Here is a 19375-nt window from a genome sequence, read left to right as displayed (position 1 = left end):
AAAAAGAGTGGATACATGCATATGTATAACTGATTCACTCTGCTGTACACGTGAAACTAAAACAATGTAAATCAACTATACTCCAATTAAAAAAAATAACAAAGGATACAGAACAGTTCTATCACCCCCTCCAAAATTACCTGCGCCCCTTTGTAGTCAACCCCTACCCAACCCCAGGCAACCACTGATCTGTTTACCATCCCAAGAGTTTTGCCTTTTCTAGAATGTCATAGAAATGAAATCATACGATATGTAGTCTGAGTCTATCTTCTGCCTAGCACAATGCATTTTTCACCTATGTTGTTGCATGTATCCATCATTTCTTTTTATTACTAAGTACTAGTCATAATGGCTTGTTTATCCATTTCGCAGTTGAAGGACATTTCTGATGCTTCCAGTTCAAATGAATTCGTAATTCAATTATGAATAAAGCCGCTATAGATAGTCATGTCCTACTTTTTGTGTCAGCATAGTTCTCAAACTTGGGTAAATACCTGGGTATGAGTTTGCTGTGTCATATGGCAAGTGTAGGCTTAACTTTATGAGAAACTGGCAAACTGAGTTTTTCCAAAGTGTACCTTTACACCTATACTGTTTTGCATTCTCGCCACTGATGTCTGAGAGGTCCAGCTGTTCTGCATTCTCACCAGCACCTGGTATTATCAGGTTTTCTCCTTTTTGTTTTAGCCATTATGACAGGCGTGTTGTGGTCTCTCACTGAGGTTTCTATTTGCATTTCCCTAACGACTAGTGATGTTGAGCACTGTTTCGTGTGCTTATTTGCCGTCTATAAATCTTTGCTGGTAAAGTGTCTGTTCAAATCTTTTGCCACTTTTTATTGGGTTATTTTCTTATTGAGTTTTTAGAGTTCTTTATATATTTTTAATACAATTCATTTGTCAGATACGTAATTTGCAAACAACTTTTCCTAGTCTGTAGTTTGTCTTTTCATTTTCTTAAGAGTGACTTTTTAGGAGCTCAAGTTCTTAATTTTGATGAAGTCAACTTATCAAAAAATTTTTTTAATGGATCATTCTTCTGGCTACTCCATTGTCACAAACATTTTCTTCTATGTTTTCTTTTAGACATTTTATAGTTTAAGATTCACAGTTTTAGCTTACTTTAGTTTTAGTTACTTTTTTCTTTCTTTTTTGGCCGCGTTGGGTTTTTGTTGCTGCACACGGGCTTTCTCTAGTTGTGGCGAGCGGGGGCTACTCTTCGTTGTGGTGCACGGGCTTCTCACTGTGGTGGCTTCTCTTGTTGCAGAGCATGGGCTCTAGGCACGCGGGCTTCAGTAGTTGTAGCACGTGGGCTCAGCAGTCGTGGCATGCAGGCCTTAGAGTGTGCGGGCTTCAGTAGTTGTGGTGCAAGGGCTCAGTAGTTGCGGTATGTGGGCTCTAGGGCACGCAGGCTTTGGTAGCTGTGGCTTGTGGGCTCTAGAGTGCAGGCTCAGTAGTTGTGGCACATGGGTTTTGTTGCTCCGCAGCATGTGGGATCTTCCCAGACCAGAGGTCGAACCCATGTCCCCTGCATTGGCAGGAGGATTCTTAACCACTGCACCACCAAGGAAGTCCTTAGTTACTTTTTTTTTTTTTTTAAATAAATCAGGCCATAGAAAGTTTTAATCACCCTGCCACCCACTAGGAGGTTCACATATAATAAAATAATGAAAACTTTATTGTCTTCTACCTGCTTGACATTAGCTGTTACTCTCTAAAGGCTCAGTGGGCACGTGTTCAGAAGCTAGGCAAGAGCACACCACAGATTCTTTTTTTTTTTTCTCGGTACGCGGGCCTCTCATTGTTGTGGCCTCTCCCGCTGCGGAGCACAGGCTCCGGACGCGCAGGCCCAGCAGCCATGGCTCACGGGCCCAGCCGCTCCGCGGCATGTGGGATCCTCCCGGACCGGGGCACGAACCCGTGTCCCCTGAATCGGCAGGCGGACTCTCAACCACTGCGCCACCAGGGAAGCCCCTTAGTTACTTTTATAGTTTATGTTCTGAATTAATTTTTCCACATGGAGTAAGGTATGAATCAGTTTCTTAAAAACATTTTTTTAGAGCAGAGAGGCAGCTGCTAGTGTATGTATTCATTCCACAGGCTGTATCAACTATCTACAACTAGGCAGGGCTATGCCAGCCCTGTATTTAAATGTACCAGGACTTTAAACCCAGCTCATGTGCCTTCTTCTCTGGAAGCCATCAAGTTTCTTTTTTTTTTTTTTCGCATATGATATCCAACTGTTCCAATATGATTTATTGAGAAAGACCATCCTTTTTCTATTGAAATGCCTTTGTGCCTTTGTACAAAAGGAAACTGTCTGATCACTATAGTTTTATGGTAAGTATGGAGTCCATTACTGTGAATCCACCAACTTTTTCTTTTCCAAAATTATAGTTCTCCTGCCTTTACATATAAATTTTAGACTCAGTTTGTCAATTATTAAATAAATAAAATAAAATGAAATAAAATAAAAATTCCTGCCAGGATTCTGAATGGTATTATGTTGAATATATGGATCAGTTTGAGAAAAAACCCAACATTTTCGCAATAATGAATCTTCTAATCCATGAATGTGGTACATCTCCCCATTTATTTAGGTCTTTGATTTCTTTCATTTTGTCGTTTTCAGTATATGGATTTAGCACATATTTTGTGAGATTTATACTTGTTTTTTTTAATGATTTTTAGTGCTATTATAGTATTTTTTTAACCTTCCATCTCCAGTTGTTCATTGTGAGTATACAGACATACAGTTGATTTCTGTGTACTGACTTGGCATCTTGTAACCTTGCTGAACTCACTTATTACTTCTAGCGGCTTTTTTGTAGATTCCATTAGATTTCCGCATAGACCACAGAGTCAGATGTGAACAGAGACGGTTTTACTTCTTCCTTTCCAATTTGTATGTGTTTTATTCATTTTTCTTGCCTGATTGCACTGGGTGGGACTCCAGTATGATTTTGAATAGGAGTAGCAAGAGCAGACATTCTTTTTTTTTTTTTTTTTAAATAAATTTACTTATCTACCTGTTTTTATCTTTGGCTGTGTTGGGTCTCCGTTGCTGTGTGCGCACCTCTTATTGTCGTGGCTTCTCTTGTTGCAGAGCACGGGCTCCAGGTGCACGGGCCCCAGCAGCCGTGGCTGGCGGGCTCAGCAGTTGTGGCCCGCAGGCTCCAGAGCGCAGGCTCAGTTGCTCTGTGGCATGTGGGATCCTCCCAGGCCAGGGATCGAACCCGTGTCCCCTGCATTGGCAGGCAGACTCTCAACCACTGCGCCACCAGGGAAGCCCCAAGAGCAGACATTCTTGCTCACGTTTTAATCTTAGAGGACAGCATTTGGTCTTTTCACCAAGAAGAATTATCTTAGCTGTAGAATTTTTTTGTAGATATGCTTGATCAGGATGTGGATATTTCCTTTTATTCATATTTTGCTTATATTTTTAAAGGCATAAATGGTCTAATTTTGTCAAGTGCTTTTTCTATGTCTATTGAGATGATTGTGTGATTTTTTTCTTAAAGTCTGTTGATATAGTGACACCTTTCATTCCCAGGATAAACCTCACGTGGTCATAATGTATTATCCTTTATATATGCTGTTGGTTCTATTTTCTAAAATCTTATTAAAAATGGTTGCATCTGTGTTCATGAGAGTTACTGGTCTGTAATTCTCTTTTCTTGTAATGCCAAATTATTTCTAGTATTTCTGATTCTATAAAAGTATTCTTTTTTACTGCCTGTATAGAACATTTTATATGACTGTTAATTCTACTAAAGAACTGCTTTTTCTTTATGGTATGAATTCCAACTGATGGAATACATGCCCTTAAAATAGGTTTCCTTTATCCAATAAAATTAAGATTACTGATAAGTTTCTTGGCTTTAGGACTGGGCGAGTTGCTACTAGCACATTTTAGGTAAATGACATTCTTTGCTAAACACTGTGAGATCATTCATTTGAAACTTTCAGAATAATTCATAGAAAATAGATAATATATTAAATTACATACGGAATGGTCAATCTACAACTATAGAAATTTATATATGAAGCAGCTCTTTAAAGAAGTAAGACCCACAAATATGTCTGTCTTGGGATAATATACATAGTTGAAATGAATAAAATCTGGAAGACCAATATTGTAACACTATGTTCTGTTAGTCTTTTTTTTTTTAATCATACAATTAGTAATCCATTTGTGCTTACAATATTCATACGTATGAGCTTAAAGGAAAAAAATCTCATGATAATAAAAAGGTTTTATACTCATATATACTTTTTTTTTTTTCCTTTGGTACGCGGGCCTCTCACTGTTGTGGCCTCTCCCGTTGCGGAGCACAGGCTCTGGACACGCAGGCTCGGCGGCCATGGCTCACGGGCCCAGCCGATCCGCGGCATGTGGGATCTTCCCGGACTGGGGCACGAACCCAGGTCCCCTGCATTGGCAGGCAGACTCTCAACCACTGCGCCACCAGGGAAGCCCTCATATATACTTTTAAATTCCACTACTGTTTAAACATTTTCCTAAAGTCAAACCCTCCTTTCCAGCTGGCATGGTTTCTCAAGCCTAACTCTTGACAGGGGGCGGCCCTCTGGCATTAGTGAAGTAAAGAAGGTGGTGATAAGATCAAGCTGAAACCATTAATCCAGGTCTTTGAATTGCTCTGGCTTCTTCACCTGCACCTTCCCCACTCCCGCCCTCATCGCCAAGCCCATCATCCATAAAATGACCCACTTCTTCGAGTTTTAGATTGTTTACTTGTTTCCCATCATCCTTAACTTGGCACTATTGCAGGGAGCCTGCGGCTGACCTCCTCATGCCTAACAGGAAATCATCCAGCTTTCTGTGGCTCCCATTACCGTATAAATTGACTAAAGGAAGAAAAGAAATACACAATGCTAAAGAGAACTGCAGCTCGTGAGGACCTGTACATCCAATCCAGCCGGCCTCAAACTGACATCTTTGTTTAGCATTCTCATTCAGGGGTTAGCTTTCTTGGACCGCTGAGTTTGGAGCCGGTGGTGATTATTCTCCAGGAACAGGTGCCAATGTAGAGGCTATGAAGCAGTAGTTTGGGCTGGGTTGGCATTCAATGTGGCCTGAGCTGAAACGGCAGCTTGACATTGTACGAAATATCACATATTACTAACGAGCATACACATGTTTGCCACCATAGTACCTGCAATGGACTAAAAGCAAGATACACTGGCAGTCTAGCTGGAACAGTTTGCCCGAGAAACCGGTTGTCTACGTTTCTTTGTATTACGTGTGGAAACAGGTAACTGTATGGGAATCCATCTGTGCTTGTGGAAGCGTGTGTTGTCTCAGTCTTTCTGAGGAAGAACTGGCAGCTCTAGACACGATTTCTTGACTGGATGAAGGAGGGGCTGATCTTGAATCATTTGGACTGGAGTTGCTGCTGGAGGCTGGCGTCTCATGGCTTTCTCTGTTGGCACTGGGTTTGGAGTACTGGGATGAGTTCACGAAACATACACAAACGATAAACCATATGCCACTCATTTTGTTTTCTGATCATCTTTCGGTGGCAAATGATCAGGAAGGAGTCTGCCCAAGTAGAGCGCTCTGATCCTTTGTCAAATTTACTATCTCACAGTTGCTGAGGGTCTGGAATCTGAATGTGGCTTAACGGAGTCCTCTGCCCAGGGTCTTCCCAGGCTGCAGTCAGGAGCTGGCAGGTTACGTCCCCATCCAGAGCCCAGGGTTCTCTTCCACGCTCATGTGGTTGTCCGCAGAATTCAGTTCCTTATGGTCGTGGGATGGAGAGCTCTTAGAAGCCACCTGAAGTTCCTGCTCATGACAAATGCCTCTCTCTATAAGCAGTTCACATCAGAGCAGCCTGCTTCTTCAATCCAGAATTCCTCTCTGTGGAAAGGTTTCAGCTACAGAGACTATTTATTTAATAGGTATAGTTGGAATATATATACATTCAGGTTGCCACTTCTTTTTCAAAGTGCTTAGGAAGTCTGAGTCTTTCAAGGAATATGCCCATTTCATCTAAATTACTCTTTCCTAGCCATAAAGGTATCCACAGTATTCTCTTATTATTCTTTAAGTCTCTGTAGAATCTGCAGTAATGTCCTCTGTCTCATTTCTGATATTGGTAATTTGTGTCTTCTCTCTCTTTTTCCCTGAGCAGCCTGGCTAGAGTTTTATCGATTCTAATGATCTCAGAAAAACCCCAAAAGACTCTCTTTAGGTTTCACCGATTTTCTTGATTGTTTTTTGTTTCCTTATTGCGTTGATTTCTGCTCTTATCCTTATTACTTCAGATTTTCTGCTTGTTTTGGGTTTAATATGCTCTTTTTAAAAAAAAACTCTGAGGTTGGGAATTTAAGTTATTCATTCAAAAACTTTCTTCTTTTCAAAAACAGATATTAGTGCTATAAATTTCCCTGTAAGTGATGGCAGTGCTTTAGCTGCACCCCACAAACTGGGAAGTGTCATGATTTCATTTTCATTCAGTTAACAATACTGTCTAATTTCCCTTGTGATGAACTCTTTGGTCAATGGATTATTCAAAAGTATGTTATTTAGTTCCAGATGTTTAGGGATTTTCCAGATATTTTTCTACTACGGGTTTCTCATTTAATTCCAGAGAAATATCAGTCAGAGAACATCCTTTAAATGATTTGAATCCTTAAATTTTTTGTTTGTTTGTTGTTTGTTTTTGCGGTACGCGGGCCTCTCACTGTTGTGGCCTCTCCTGTTGTGGAGCACAGGCTCCGGACGCGCAGGCTCAGCGGCCATGGCCCACGGGCACAGCCGCTCCGTGGCATGTGGGATCTTCCCGGACCGGGGCACGAACCCGTGTCCCCTGCATAGGCAGGAGGACTCTCAACTACTGCGCCACCAGGGAAGCCCTGAACCCTTAAATTTTTAAAAACATGTTTTATGATCCAGAATATGGTCTGTCTTGGTAAATGTTTTGAGCACACTTAAAAAGAATGTGTATTCTACTGTTGTTGGCTGGACTGTCCCATAGGTCTGTTAGATCAAGTTGGTAGATGATGTTATTCAAGTCTTCTATATACTTACTGATTTTCTGTCTACTTGTTCTATCAATCATTGATCGGTACTAGAATCTCTGAATATAATTGTAGATTTGTGTATTTCTCTTTACAGTTCTATCACTTTCTGACTGATGTATTTCAAAGCTCTATTGTCAGGAATATAAATTTTTAGGGTGGTTATGGTGTCTTGATGAATTCACCACTTTATCATTCTGAAATGACCACTTTTATTCCTGGTAGTATTTTTTGCCCTGAAATTTATTTTGTCTGATATCATCAATCTACTCCCAGTTTCCGCTGATTTGTGTTAGCATAGTACATTTTTTTTTCCAACCCCTCACTTTTAACCAATGTGTGCTTTCATATCTGAAGTGAGTTTCCTGTAGGCAGCGTATTGTCAGGTCTCGCTTTTTATTCAGTCTAACAATCTCTGCCTTTCAGTGAAGTGTTTAAACAATTTACCCTATGATCACGGATATGGTTGGGCTCCAATCTACTGTCTTGTTGTCTTCTGTCTGTCCAATCTGTGCTTCTTTCCCTCTTCTTCTGACTTCTTTTCAGATGAATAAAGTATTGCCAATGATTCCATTTAACCTCACCCGGTGGCTAGTAGCTGTAACAATTTTAGTGGTTTATTAAGGCCTTTATATGATACATATTTTACTTAGCACAGCCCGCCTTAAGATGACATCGTACCATTTCACACATGAGAACCTCCCAACAGGTTACTTCCACCTCCTCTCTCCCAGACTTTGTACTACTGTTGTTCCACAACTTACTCATAACCCCCTCAAGGTACCAGTCAGGATTCAGTCTGGAAAAGAGAAAGCATTCAATGTGTTCTAAGCACAGAGTTTTAACACGGGGAATTAGAGGCTTATATCAGTGGTCCCCAACCTTTTTGGCACCAGGGACTGGTTTCATGGAAGACAGTTTTTCCATGGACAGTGGGTGGGAGTGGTTCAGGCAGTAATGCAAGTGATGGGGAATGATGGGGAGCGATGAAGAGTGATGGGGGAGCGATGGGGAGTGATGGGGGAGTGATGGGGAGCGATGGGGAGTGATGGGGAGTGATGGGGGAGCGATGGGGGAGTGATAGGGAAGTGATGGGGAGTGATGGGGAGTGATGGGGAGTGATGGGGAAGTGATGGGGAAGTGATGGGGAGTGATGGGGAGTGATGGGGAGTGATGGGGGAGCGATGGGGGAGTGATGGGGAGTGATGGGGAGTGATGGGGGAGCGATGGGGGAGTGATGGGGAGTGATGGGGAGTGATGGGGGAGCGATGCGGAAGCGATGGGGAAGCGATGGGGAAGCGATGGGGAGTGATGGGGAGCGATGGGGGAGTGATGGGGGAGCGATAGGGGAGCGATGGGAAGTGATAGGGAGCGATGGGGAGTGACAGGAGAGCGATGGGGAGTGATGGGGAGTGATGGGAAGTGATGGGGAGCAATGGGGGAGTGATGGGGAATGATGGGGAGTGATGGGGAGCAGCAGATGAAGCTTCACTCACTCGTCCGCCCGCCACTCACCTCCTGTTGTGTGGCCCGGTTCCTAACAGGCCGTGGACCAGTACTGGTCTGCGGCCCCGGGGTTGGGGACCTCTGGGTTACATGACCATTGCCACCACTGGGGAGCCAAAGCCAGAGAAGCCATCACTGACCATCTCCCTGCCGTACTGAAGCAAGTCATTCTCAGGAGCTTGCCTGGACACCAAGACCTCGGGGAAAGCATCTGCGGCCTTTTTCAGCCTGCAGCTGGGAAGAAGCAACTGTGCTCTCTCAATAACAGTCTCTCTTTCTTCGGCCTTCCAAATCTCCCAAGTCTGCTTCTAACTGGCCAACGTCACACATGAAATGGACCAGTGGGCAATGCAGTTCCAGGCTTGTCTTCCTTGAGTCAGGGAGAGTGTGGGAAGGAGAGGCCACAATGCCCAACTGACAACAGGCCATTTAGCCCTGTTAGTACCTTCTGGGTTACAAGTTTACCCTTTTACTTTTAATTGTTGACAGTCTCATATACGAAAAGCAGAAAGACAGTCTTTAGAGAAATCTGTACTGTAACAGCCCAAACACACACGCCTGATCAAATATTTGTTTCTTCTTTCACCCAAAAAAGGAAACAAGCAATCTCCTTATGAGGCTGAATCTATACAGTATTCCTAAGATTAACTACTAAATTACTACATTCCAGAAAATAACCAGGAACATAAGTTTCTATTAGCTTTAAAAGAGCCATGAGGTTAAGAAACAGCTTCATTATCGTAAGAAGCCAAGTTACTTTTTCTATTTTAGTAATTAACAATACACACAAACTTGTGTACAAAACCTGGCTGGCATGGTGTCAGACTGAAAGTGCTTCTGAGTTTGGTTTACACGACATTCCTTTGCAAAACTGACACAAAGGGACAAGATATGGGTGAAAATGCTGACATAGTAACAGCTGAGTTCGTCTGTGCGAAAGAACTTTGTTTTTGAGAAAAATGACTTTGCTAGATAGACCATTTTACCTGCACCTGCTCATCTGACATGAGGCTTCTTCAAGGCATGTTCTGAAAGGAAACTGCAAATCAAAGAGGTGAGGGCTTCTGGTTTCCCACTGCACATGGAAGGAGCTTGGAAGTTGCCACTCCATCCTGATAATGGGTAAACAGCTAAACAGACTGAAAAACTAACTAAAACTAAGTCTTCCAGGATCCGTAAGAGAGGTGAGGACACAAGGTAAACCACTGCCCCCAAGATTGGAGAGACAGAGGGACTAATGAAGAGAATAACTTAGCAGAGCAGAGGTTCAAGAGTAGAAACGACCACAGGAACCAGACGCCAGAACCAGTAGGAAAGCCTGAACTGTAATGGATGAGCTGCTGGGGGCTCAGTGTGGACAACTTGGAGACCTAAAAACTCCAGGGGGACCCAGTCACGGGGAGACCCTCTCATTTTTGTGAGATTTACCTCCAAGAGCTTGACCAGGTTCCCACACTAAATACTGGAGATGTTTCCCCCTGTGCTTCCAGCAGGAGTGGGGAAAAAGCACCACTGAAATATACCAGAGCGTGCCCGTTCTTCCTAATGAGGCCTGCCTTCACAGGAAACTAGCTAACCAGACCCTAACGTGCTGGGGAATTATCAGACCCTAACTGACTGCAGGGAAGGGAAAAACAGTTGACCCTTGAACAACATGCATTTGAACAGTGCAGGTCCACTTACACATGGATTTTTTTAAAAAGTAAATATTACAGTACTACACAGTTGCGGCTGGTTGAATCCGTGGGTGCAGACCTGTGTATATGGAGGGCCGACGGTAAGTTACAGGCAGATTTTCAACTGCACAGAGGGTCAGCATCTCTAACCCCGGTGTTGTGTAAGGGTCCACTGTACAAAACTCCAGACTACTCTAGAATTCCATTTGGGAGAAGGGAAACACCCAACTCTAGCCCACTCTAGCCATACTCTCCCACCTAAGAGGGGAAGAAGAAAAGAAACAACTGAGAAATACTTGTGTGGTTCGCAGTCCAGAGGCACAGGCTCACTATAAGACTGAGACCTGATCACGGGTCCGGAGAATGCTTCCCCTCCCCCTATATCTCACCACCACATGACTAAAGGCCCATTTACAGCAGCTCCTTTTACATGATACATCATGTCTGGCGATCAAGAAAAAAATGACAAACCATAGCAAAAGACAAAAAACACAATTTGAAGAGACAGAGCAGCATCGGAACCAGACATAACAGGAGTGTTGGATTTACCAGACTGGGAATCTAAAACAACTATGATTACTATGCTAAGGGTCTAATGGATAAAGCAGACAACATACAAGAACAGATGGGCAATGTAAGCAGAGAGACGCAAATTCTAAGACAGAATGAAGAAGAAATGCTAGAGATCAAACACAATGTAACAGAAACAAAGAACGCCTTTTATGGGCTTATTAGCAGAGTAGACATGGCTGAGGAAAGAATCTCTGAAATTGAGGATATCTCAATAGTAACCCCCTAAACTGAAGAGCAAAGAGAACAGAGACTGAATAAATGAAGCGACTATCCAAGGACTGTGGGACAACTACACATGGTGTAACATACATGTAATGGGAACACCAGAAAGAGAAGAGAGAAAAGAACACAAGAAATACTCGAAACAGTAATGACTAAGAATTTCCCCAAATTAATGTCAGACACCAAACCACAGGTCCAGGAAGTTCAGAGAACACCATACAGGATAAATACCCCCCCCACCCCCCGCAAAATGATGTTAGGCATATCATTTTCAAATTACAGAAAAGCAAAGATAAAGAAAAAAATCCTGAAAGAAGCCAGAGAGACGGGACTTCCCTGGTGGTCCAGTGTTGAAGACTCCATGCTCCCACTGCACGGGGCGCAAATTTGATTAGGGAACTAGAATCCTATATGCCGTGTGATGCAGCCAAAAAAAGGAGAAAAAAACAAAAGCCAGAGGGAATCAACCTTACGTACAGAAGAACAAAGATAAGAATTACATCCAACTTCTCCTCAAAAACCGTGCAAGCAAGAGGAGAATGGAGTGAAATATTTAAAGTGTTGAGAGAAAAAAAACTACCAACCTAGAATTCTGTACCCTGTGAAATTATCCTTCCAGAGTGAAGAATAAAGACTTTCTCAGACAAACAAAAATTTGAGGGAGTTTGTTGCCTGTAGACCTATCTTGCAGGAAATGTTAAAAGGATTTCTTTAGAGAGGAAGAAAAATAATACAGGTCAGAAACTCACGTCTACCTAAAGAAAGGAAGAAGGATTAAGTGAAGGTCAAATAAAAACTTTATTTTTCTTATTCTTAATTGATCTAAATAACAATAAAATAATAACAGCAACAAAGTATTCAATTATTTACGCTTATGTATATACTTTATGTATGTATTTATATGCTTATGTATGCTTATACATAAGTGAAATGTGTAACAGCAGTGATACATACATAGGACAAGAAGGAGGAATGGAATTATGATGTTATTTTACAGTACTTACACTATCTGTAAAATGGTATAGTTATTATTTGAAAGTGGACTTGGATTAGTTGTAAATGTATATTGCAAGCCCTAGAGCAACCAATAAAAAAAGGAAGTATAACCAATATACTAAGAAAAAAGAGAAAATGGAATCATATAACATGCTCAATTTAAATCACAAAAGGCAGAAGAAGAGTGGAAGAGAAAAACAGGACCAAAGAACAAAGGCAATGAATAGAAAACAGTAACAAATATTAATTCACCTACATCAATAATCACTTTGAATGTTAATGGTCTAAATGCATCAGTTAAAAGATAAAGATTGTCAGAGTGGATTAAAAAACAAGACTTAACTATATGTTGTCTACAAGAAGTCCACTTTAGATATAAAGACACATATAGATTAAAAGTAAATGGATGGGGGCTTCCCTGGTGGCGCAGTGGTTGAGAGTCCGCCTGCCGATGCAGGGGACACGGGTTCGTGCCCCGGTCCGGGAGGATCCCACATGCCGCGGAGCGGCTAGGCCCGTGAGCCATGGCCGCTGAGCCTGCGCGTCCGGAGCCTGTGCTCCGCAACGGGAGAGGCCACAACAGTGAGAGGCCCGCGTACCGCAAAAACAAAAACAAAAAAACACATGCACTGCCAACTCAGGAAAAAAAAATTATTCTGAGGTGAGGAGAGTAGAAGAAAATGTAAAATCACTATAGAACTTCAAGGTGGGAGGTTTGAGGGCAGGTGCTGGGTTTCCACTCCAGGAGGGGGGTATGAAGATTTCAAATAGTCAGGAAGGACAACCTGTTTTTCACTTGTTTACAAGAATCAGTGAGTTTGATAACACACTGGCTGGCCTGGGAAGACAGGCATATTCGTATGTTGCCAGAGGGAGAGAAAAACAGACAACCTTTGTGGAGAGCAACTTGGAAATGTTTATCACACAAATATTCTTTGCTCAGAGAAATCCATTTCTAAAGCATATATGCAAGTAAAATGACCCAGGTTTATTGCAGCCTTGCTTGTAACAGCAAAAGACTGAAAATAATGTATATGTTGTTAATAGCAGACTGGTTATATAATTATGGTATGCTACACAGCTATAAAAAAGAACAAGGAAGTTCTTTATGTATTGGAAGAGACTGATCTCCAAGATATATTGTTGGCTGAGAAAAGCAAAATACAGACCAGTGTAAGATGTGTGCTCTAGTTTGTGTAAAAAAAAAACAAGGGGGCGAGGCAGCTGAAGGGAAAAAATACTTGTATATGTTTAGAATCTCTCTGAAAGGATAGCCAAGAAACCAGTAGCACTGGCCACCTGGGAGCGTAACAGAGTAGCTGGGAGAGAAGAGGTCTTCCCAGAGTAAATCTTTTTTTTTTTCTAAATTCTTTAAAATTTTCAATCATGTGAATGCATGTTATCCAAGATACAAACACTTAAAATGGATATAAAAATCCGAGGGATGCTCTGAGCAGATGAGCACTCTACAGTTTGTACAGCCTTGGGCTTACTCGCTGCTCCTGTCCTAGGGCTCCGGCTACAGAGCTGGGCAGCCTCTGCCACCTGGTCTTCAGTGCGCTCTGTCCCTGCCTGTGGCGTGTCCACTGCCCCCAAATCAGCCGGCTGCTCATATCCCCAGGGCCGCATCTGCTTCCTCCAGTCACCCTTCTAGCCCAACTGTAAGCTGGTTTTCACTACCACACCTCTCTGCCCTATCACAGGGCATCTCAGATCTTCTCACTGCCAAGTTCAAGGGCCTTCCCTCAGCGGCATTCTCCTGGACCTCAACTCGTATTTGACACTTAAGGGGACCTTCTTTAAATTCGCTCCTTCCCTGTCTTCCCTCGTCTCACGGCGAGGTTTCCTTCTCACACTTCATCCTGCGCCCTAGCGTTGCACATTCCCCAGTGCTCAAGCCTGTCCCTCTGTTCTTCTCTTTTCCCCATGTTCCCAGAGTGGGGGAGGGGTGTCTCGCACTCTTAAGGTTTCCGGGACCACCGTTATGCTGAAGTCTCCCACATCACGCGCTACGAGCCATCCTCGCCTCCAAGCTCCAGTCCCAGGAAGAAATGCAAACTGGGCATTTCCACCTGGCCGTCCCGCCCTGACCTGGGTCATCACGTTCTGTGCTTGATTCCAACCACCCACCCCACCTGACTGGCTGTGCTCTGAACTTCCGGGCAAAGGCCAGTGGCTCTGCAAATTCTGTCAGGCACCCAGCTTGACGTGCTGGAAATCCTGGGAGTCATTCCTGCACTGGACAAATCCTCTGAGACCAAAGGGCTGATTACGGCTGAGACCCCGCTCCTCCCTCCCTCTCCAGCCAGCCTCAAGTCTCTGCAAGTCTTCCTTCCTCTACGTTTCTACGGATCCACCCAAGCTCTGGAATGCATCACAAGATGACTCAACCGTCTCTGACTCATCCCATCATTTAGTCAACTGCCAGAGTGAGGACACGCGGTGTTGGAGGCATCCTGCCAGCTGCTATGGGGGTGCGAAGATGAACAGGGCACACAGACGGTTCTGCTCCAAGTCAAAGGATGGAAGGTAACAAAAGAAGAGTGATGGAAATTCACAGGAGGGAGGGATCACTTCCAGAGAGAGAGCTCTGAGAAGTTTTACTGGAGCAGTGAGGACCACGTCAGGCTGCCCTGGGATGAGACAGGAGAGGGTAGTGAGAAGGGTGACCACCACCACTAGAAGGTGGTCACAGGGTGTTTAAGGCAGAATAGTTAGAGGGGGACCCAAGGTCTGGGAATATTTTTAAAAGGTTGAGAGAGAAAAGGCACCAAAGGGGCTTCCCTGGTGGCGCAGTGGTTGAGAGTCCGCCTGCCGATGCAGGGGACGCGGGTTCGTGCCCCGGTCCGGGAAGATCCCACATGCCGCGGAGGGGCTGGGCCCGTGAGCCATGGCCGCTGAGCCTGCGCGTCCGGAGCCTGTGCCCCGCAACGGGAGAGGCCACAACAGTGAGAGGCCCGGGTACCGCAAAAAAAAAAAAAAAAAAAAAAAAGCACCAAAGGAAAGGTCAAAATTACAGAACAGAAGGGGTGGCTGATGATTGATAGAATTCTTACCAGGCCAGGTTCTATGAGCTTAATGTTAATGCTAAGTTTTTACTCTTTTTTTCCACAACTTCCAAGGACATGAGAATTAGAGTGAGTTACAGGGCCTTCAGATAAGGCGGCAGAGGCCCCAGAAAATGGTTAACAGAGGCCAGCCCTGGGGTGGAGGAGGCTGGGGGGATGGGGGACCTGGGAGACTCGCTTTTGACTATTTAACGTCTTGTGTATACCTTTTGAGTTTTGCACTAGGTCTGTGTATTGACATTATTACAAAACTAAACTTTTTAAAAGCTATCTTTTTTGTTTTACACATATCTACATTCTTTTTTTATGGTCTTTTCCATTACGGTTTACCACAGGATATTGACGAGTTCCCTGTGCTTGTTGTTTATGTTTATCCATTCCAGATATAATAGTTTGCGTCTGCTCATCCCACACTCCCAGTCCAGCCCTCCCTCACCACCCCTCCCCCTTGGCAACCACAAGTCTGTTCTCTATGTCTGTGAGTCTGTTTCTGTTCTGTAGATAGGTTCCTCTGTGCCATATTTTGGATTCCACATGTAAGTGATATCATATGCTATTGGTCTTTCTCTTTCTGACTTACTTCACTTAGTATGATAATCTCTAGTTGTATCCATGTTGCTGCAAATGGCCTTATTTCATTCTTTTTTATGGCCGCGTAGTATTCCATTGTATATATGCACCACATCTTCTTTATCCATTCCTCTGTCAATGGACATTTAGGTTGTTTACTGTGAATAGTGCTATGAACATAGGGGTGCACGTACCTTTTTGAATTATATCAAAAAACAATTAAAGATGAGTTTCTGAAGGGAATGAGAAAAATAGGATTACGATAGCTCGACAAGACCTCATGTGTTGCTTTGTTCTGAAGAAAGTAAAAACTAAAGCAGTTGGAAATATTGATGGGAAAGATTGAGTAGAAATGAGCCCAACAGTGCCGCTGGTCCAGGAGGTAATCAGGGAGGTGGTACAGGGTCTGAACAGGCGGCAGAGTCTGCAATTCAGAGTGTGGACATTTCAGTAAAGAAAGGCTGTTGAGGCCACCAAGCCCTCAGCCACTGCAGCTGCCCCCGAGGTGCATCCTGAGGGGACTCAGGATGGGAGAGAGCAGGCTCCTGCTCTTCGGCACCCTAGATAGCTAAGGTGCCTATCAAAGGAATGATTTCAATAAGCCTAGACTCTTGCATCTTCCCATACATAGAAAAGTGATAACTTCATTAACTTGAGATGTCTGTTTTCCTTTAACAGTAATCTTTTGATGTTCCAATTGCCTGGGGTTTTTTTGGGGGGCAAAAAACCCTATATATCCTGGCTTGTCCCTTACCTCTTTGGAGCAGTCCCTCAGAGTTTCCCGAGAGGCTATATCCTGGGCTTAAGTCCTCCGTAAGTCAGCAGAATAAAACATAATTCTCAACTTTTAGGTGTGCGTGTTTTTCAGTCAATATGCTTTCACCAAAAATGTCTGGGACGGGATGCAATGGGTCCTTTCCCAGTGTCCACTCGCCTTCCTTCTTCCCAGATCTAGCCCTGGGGTAGAGGGGTCAGCTGCACCAGGTGGGACTGATTAGTCTAAGCCAGTTGGCAAAATCCTGGCTCCTCTGACACAGTAATTAGTCCAGGAATGGGCATGTGACCTGGTTCTGGCCAGCAAGACCTAAGCAGGAGTTTGGTGGAGGCTTCAGGAAAGAAGGTTCCCACTTTTCTGGGAGAGCTGCAGAAAGCCACGTCGTTCTCCCGCTCAGAGCGAATGAGGAAGCGTGTAGTCCCAGCCCCTGCTGGCAGCCATCCTAGAACCCTGAGGGGCACTACTTCGAGGATGAAGCCAACACTTGGATGAGAGTAGAGAGATGCAAAGATCCTGGACATCCTTGATAAGATGTGGCTGAGCCACTGGATCAACCCGCCCTGAAGCCTGCCCTGCATCTGAACTTCCAGGCTAAAAACCACATTAAACTGTGTTTTCCTGTCCTCGCAGCCTGGAGCTCTGTCACTGACAAGCATCCCTTCCACTCTGAAAAAAGGAACAAGCCAAACAGGAAGTCCGAAATTGAGAGAGATGATGGCTGATGGTTCCAGTTTTTCTCCGTAAAGTAAAAGGTTACCCACGTGCTAAGAGTGAGGAGGGAGCTGGGAAGAGTGAGGAAGACCAGACCTGGTTGTTTCGGGCAAAGGGAAAGAGAGCTGCCTGGGGCTACGGAGAGGGCCCGGTGGGTGTGCTGAGCACCCAGATGAGGTTTTAAGACCTCTGCCAGCCGCAAACAGCATGAAGCTGTGCCTCTCACCCAAGACCACCATCCTGTGGGGACAGCCTCTGGGCTGGCCATGGGGCATCAAGGGGACAAGCGGAAAAGGAGTTGGAGATGTGAGCACAATAGCAGTTGAAGAGATGGACCCCACGATCTACGCTGGACCTGGAAGGGAGTGAGAGCAGGAGGGGCTGACTGGTCAGGAAAAATCAGAGGGACAAAGAGACCAGGCATCTCGTTGGATCGAAGAACAGGTTCAGTGGAAGTGAGGCGACAGGGAGACGATGCAGAGAAAGGTCCTTGTAAGCAGAGTTAAGTGTCCCCAGAATAACACCAGGGCCCAGCAGCCCCCAGGGCCCAGCAGCCCCCAGGGCCCAGCCCACTCTACCCCTAACCCATGAGTGTTGTTTCAGGATTAACTGAAGCAGATAAATCTTAATCTAACTGAAGCTGGACTGACACAGATAAGAACTCAGAGGGGCCTAATTCTTCCCATATCACCGGGAGCCATGTGTGGTGGCAGGAAGGAGGGGACATGTTTTCAAGTTTGTGCTGATGTTTCCGAAAACTCTGGAGGAAAGGAGACACTCTGTGAAGGAGAAATGAGGGACACTGCAGAAAAAAGCATCCTTAAACGGGTCCTTTTGGAGAACTCACCTCTGCGTTCATCTTGGTCCCTTTCTGCAGGAGCTGCGAAGACAAAAGCAGAGGTTCAGGACCTTGGTGGGACCTCCCCAAACTCCCTGCCGACACTCTCCCTGGCCACCCCCCTTCTCCCCCCACTTCCTGTCCCATTGGCCCCATCTTCCCCAAATGCCTTCACCACCTTGTGCCCTCCAGTGAGGACACCCAGGCCAGTGTCTGATCTGACACCGGCAGGTGGTCGCTGGCCCCCCTGGGGACATCACACCAGTAATGTTTCTCTAAAGAACACTGCCAACCCCCAAGGGCTGGCATCTCTCATACTAGAAGGGATGCTTCTGTATACTTAAAAGAATGATGCAGGGCTTCCCTGGTGGCTCAGTGGTTAAGAATCCACCTGCCAACGCAGGACACACGGGTTCGAGCCCTGGTCCGGGAAGATCCCACATGCCGCGGAGCAACTAAGCCCGTGTGCCACAACTACTGAGCCTGTGCTCTAGATCCCACGAGCCACAACTACTGAAGCCCGAGCGCCTAGAGCCCGTGCTCCACAACAAGAGAAGCCACCGCAATGAGAAGCCCACGCACTGCAACGAAGAGGAGCCCCCGCTCGCCACGACTAGAGAAAACCCGGGTGCAGCAACGAAGACCCAACACAGCCAAAAATAAATAAATAAACACATTTATTTAAAAAGAGAAAAAAAGAAAGAGGCACGGGAAGAGCCAGAGACAACGTGTAACAAATGGGTCTGGCCATGTCCTAATGAAACAAAACAAAACAAAAAGAATGTAGTGTTATGTGTCCCTTACATGTGGGGTGGGGAAGTCAGATAACGAAATACGAGGAAGATGGTAACAACTGTGAGACAACTTGTGTCAGCTGCTTTATCTACATGAACCCTAATCCTTGAAACCTTGGCAAAAAGGCTAATATTAACTCCATTTTACAGATGAGGGGTCTGAAGTTCAGGGTGGGTTAAAGCACTTGGCCTTACAGTCACGGTGTTGTGGCCCTGTGCTGTAACTTCCAGCTTCCTGGCTATGGAGCCAAACCCAGACTGCCCCAGAGACCTTTCCAGGGCTGTCTTACACACACCCGGAGAGCTTTTATGGTAAATAAAAGACCTAGGGTTTGGTCTGGCTTCAGTCACGGACCAACCAGGTGACCACAGCCAAAGAGGTTCTCCATGTGTAGGCTGAATGGCTGGACCTCATCTCTAAGGTCTCTTCCAGCTCTAAAATGCTCTCTGATTCCCAAAAAAGGAAAATCTGGTGACTCTTAAAACAGTGCTCAACCTCAGTTGTGAAATGACTTTACCTAGATGCCCTGTCACACAAAAAAACATTTGCCACATGTTGGTCAAATATCTCTGATTTTTTTTTTTTGGCCTTGCCGCACAGCT

The 19375-nt window shown here is 44.7% G+C and overlaps 2 protein-coding genes and 1 pseudogene across 5 annotated transcripts in view; 1 reads left to right on the top strand and 2 right to left on the bottom strand.

Moving 5' to 3' along the window:
- LOC115860926 (cytochrome c oxidase assembly factor 1 homolog) overlaps positions 1-19375 on the top strand; it is a 242806-nt gene that overhangs the window by 97114 nt on the left and 126317 nt on the right. The window lies entirely within an intron of this gene.
- Positions 1-19375, bottom strand: part of BLVRA (biliverdin reductase A) — a 53640-nt gene that overhangs the window by 24511 nt on the left and 9754 nt on the right. The window contains exon 2 of the mRNA XM_030871197.2: positions 17988-18020. Coding sequence (XP_030727057.1) covers positions 17988-17999 — 12 coding nt within the window. The 5' untranslated portion in view covers positions 18000-18020. The remainder of the gene's footprint in view (positions 1-17987; positions 18021-19375) is intronic.
- LOC132597858 (homocysteine-responsive endoplasmic reticulum-resident ubiquitin-like domain member 2 protein pseudogene) lies at positions 4527-9556 on the bottom strand (annotated as a pseudogene).

Source organism: Globicephala melas, chromosome 9, assembly GCF_963455315.2.
Source record: "Globicephala melas chromosome 9, mGloMel1.2, whole genome shotgun sequence".
In the NCBI taxonomy this organism is placed as follows: Eukaryota; Metazoa; Chordata; class Mammalia; order Artiodactyla; family Delphinidae; genus Globicephala; species Globicephala melas.
Note: the sequence above shows the minus strand (reverse complement) of the source record. Positions and strands in the feature narration are given on the sequence as shown.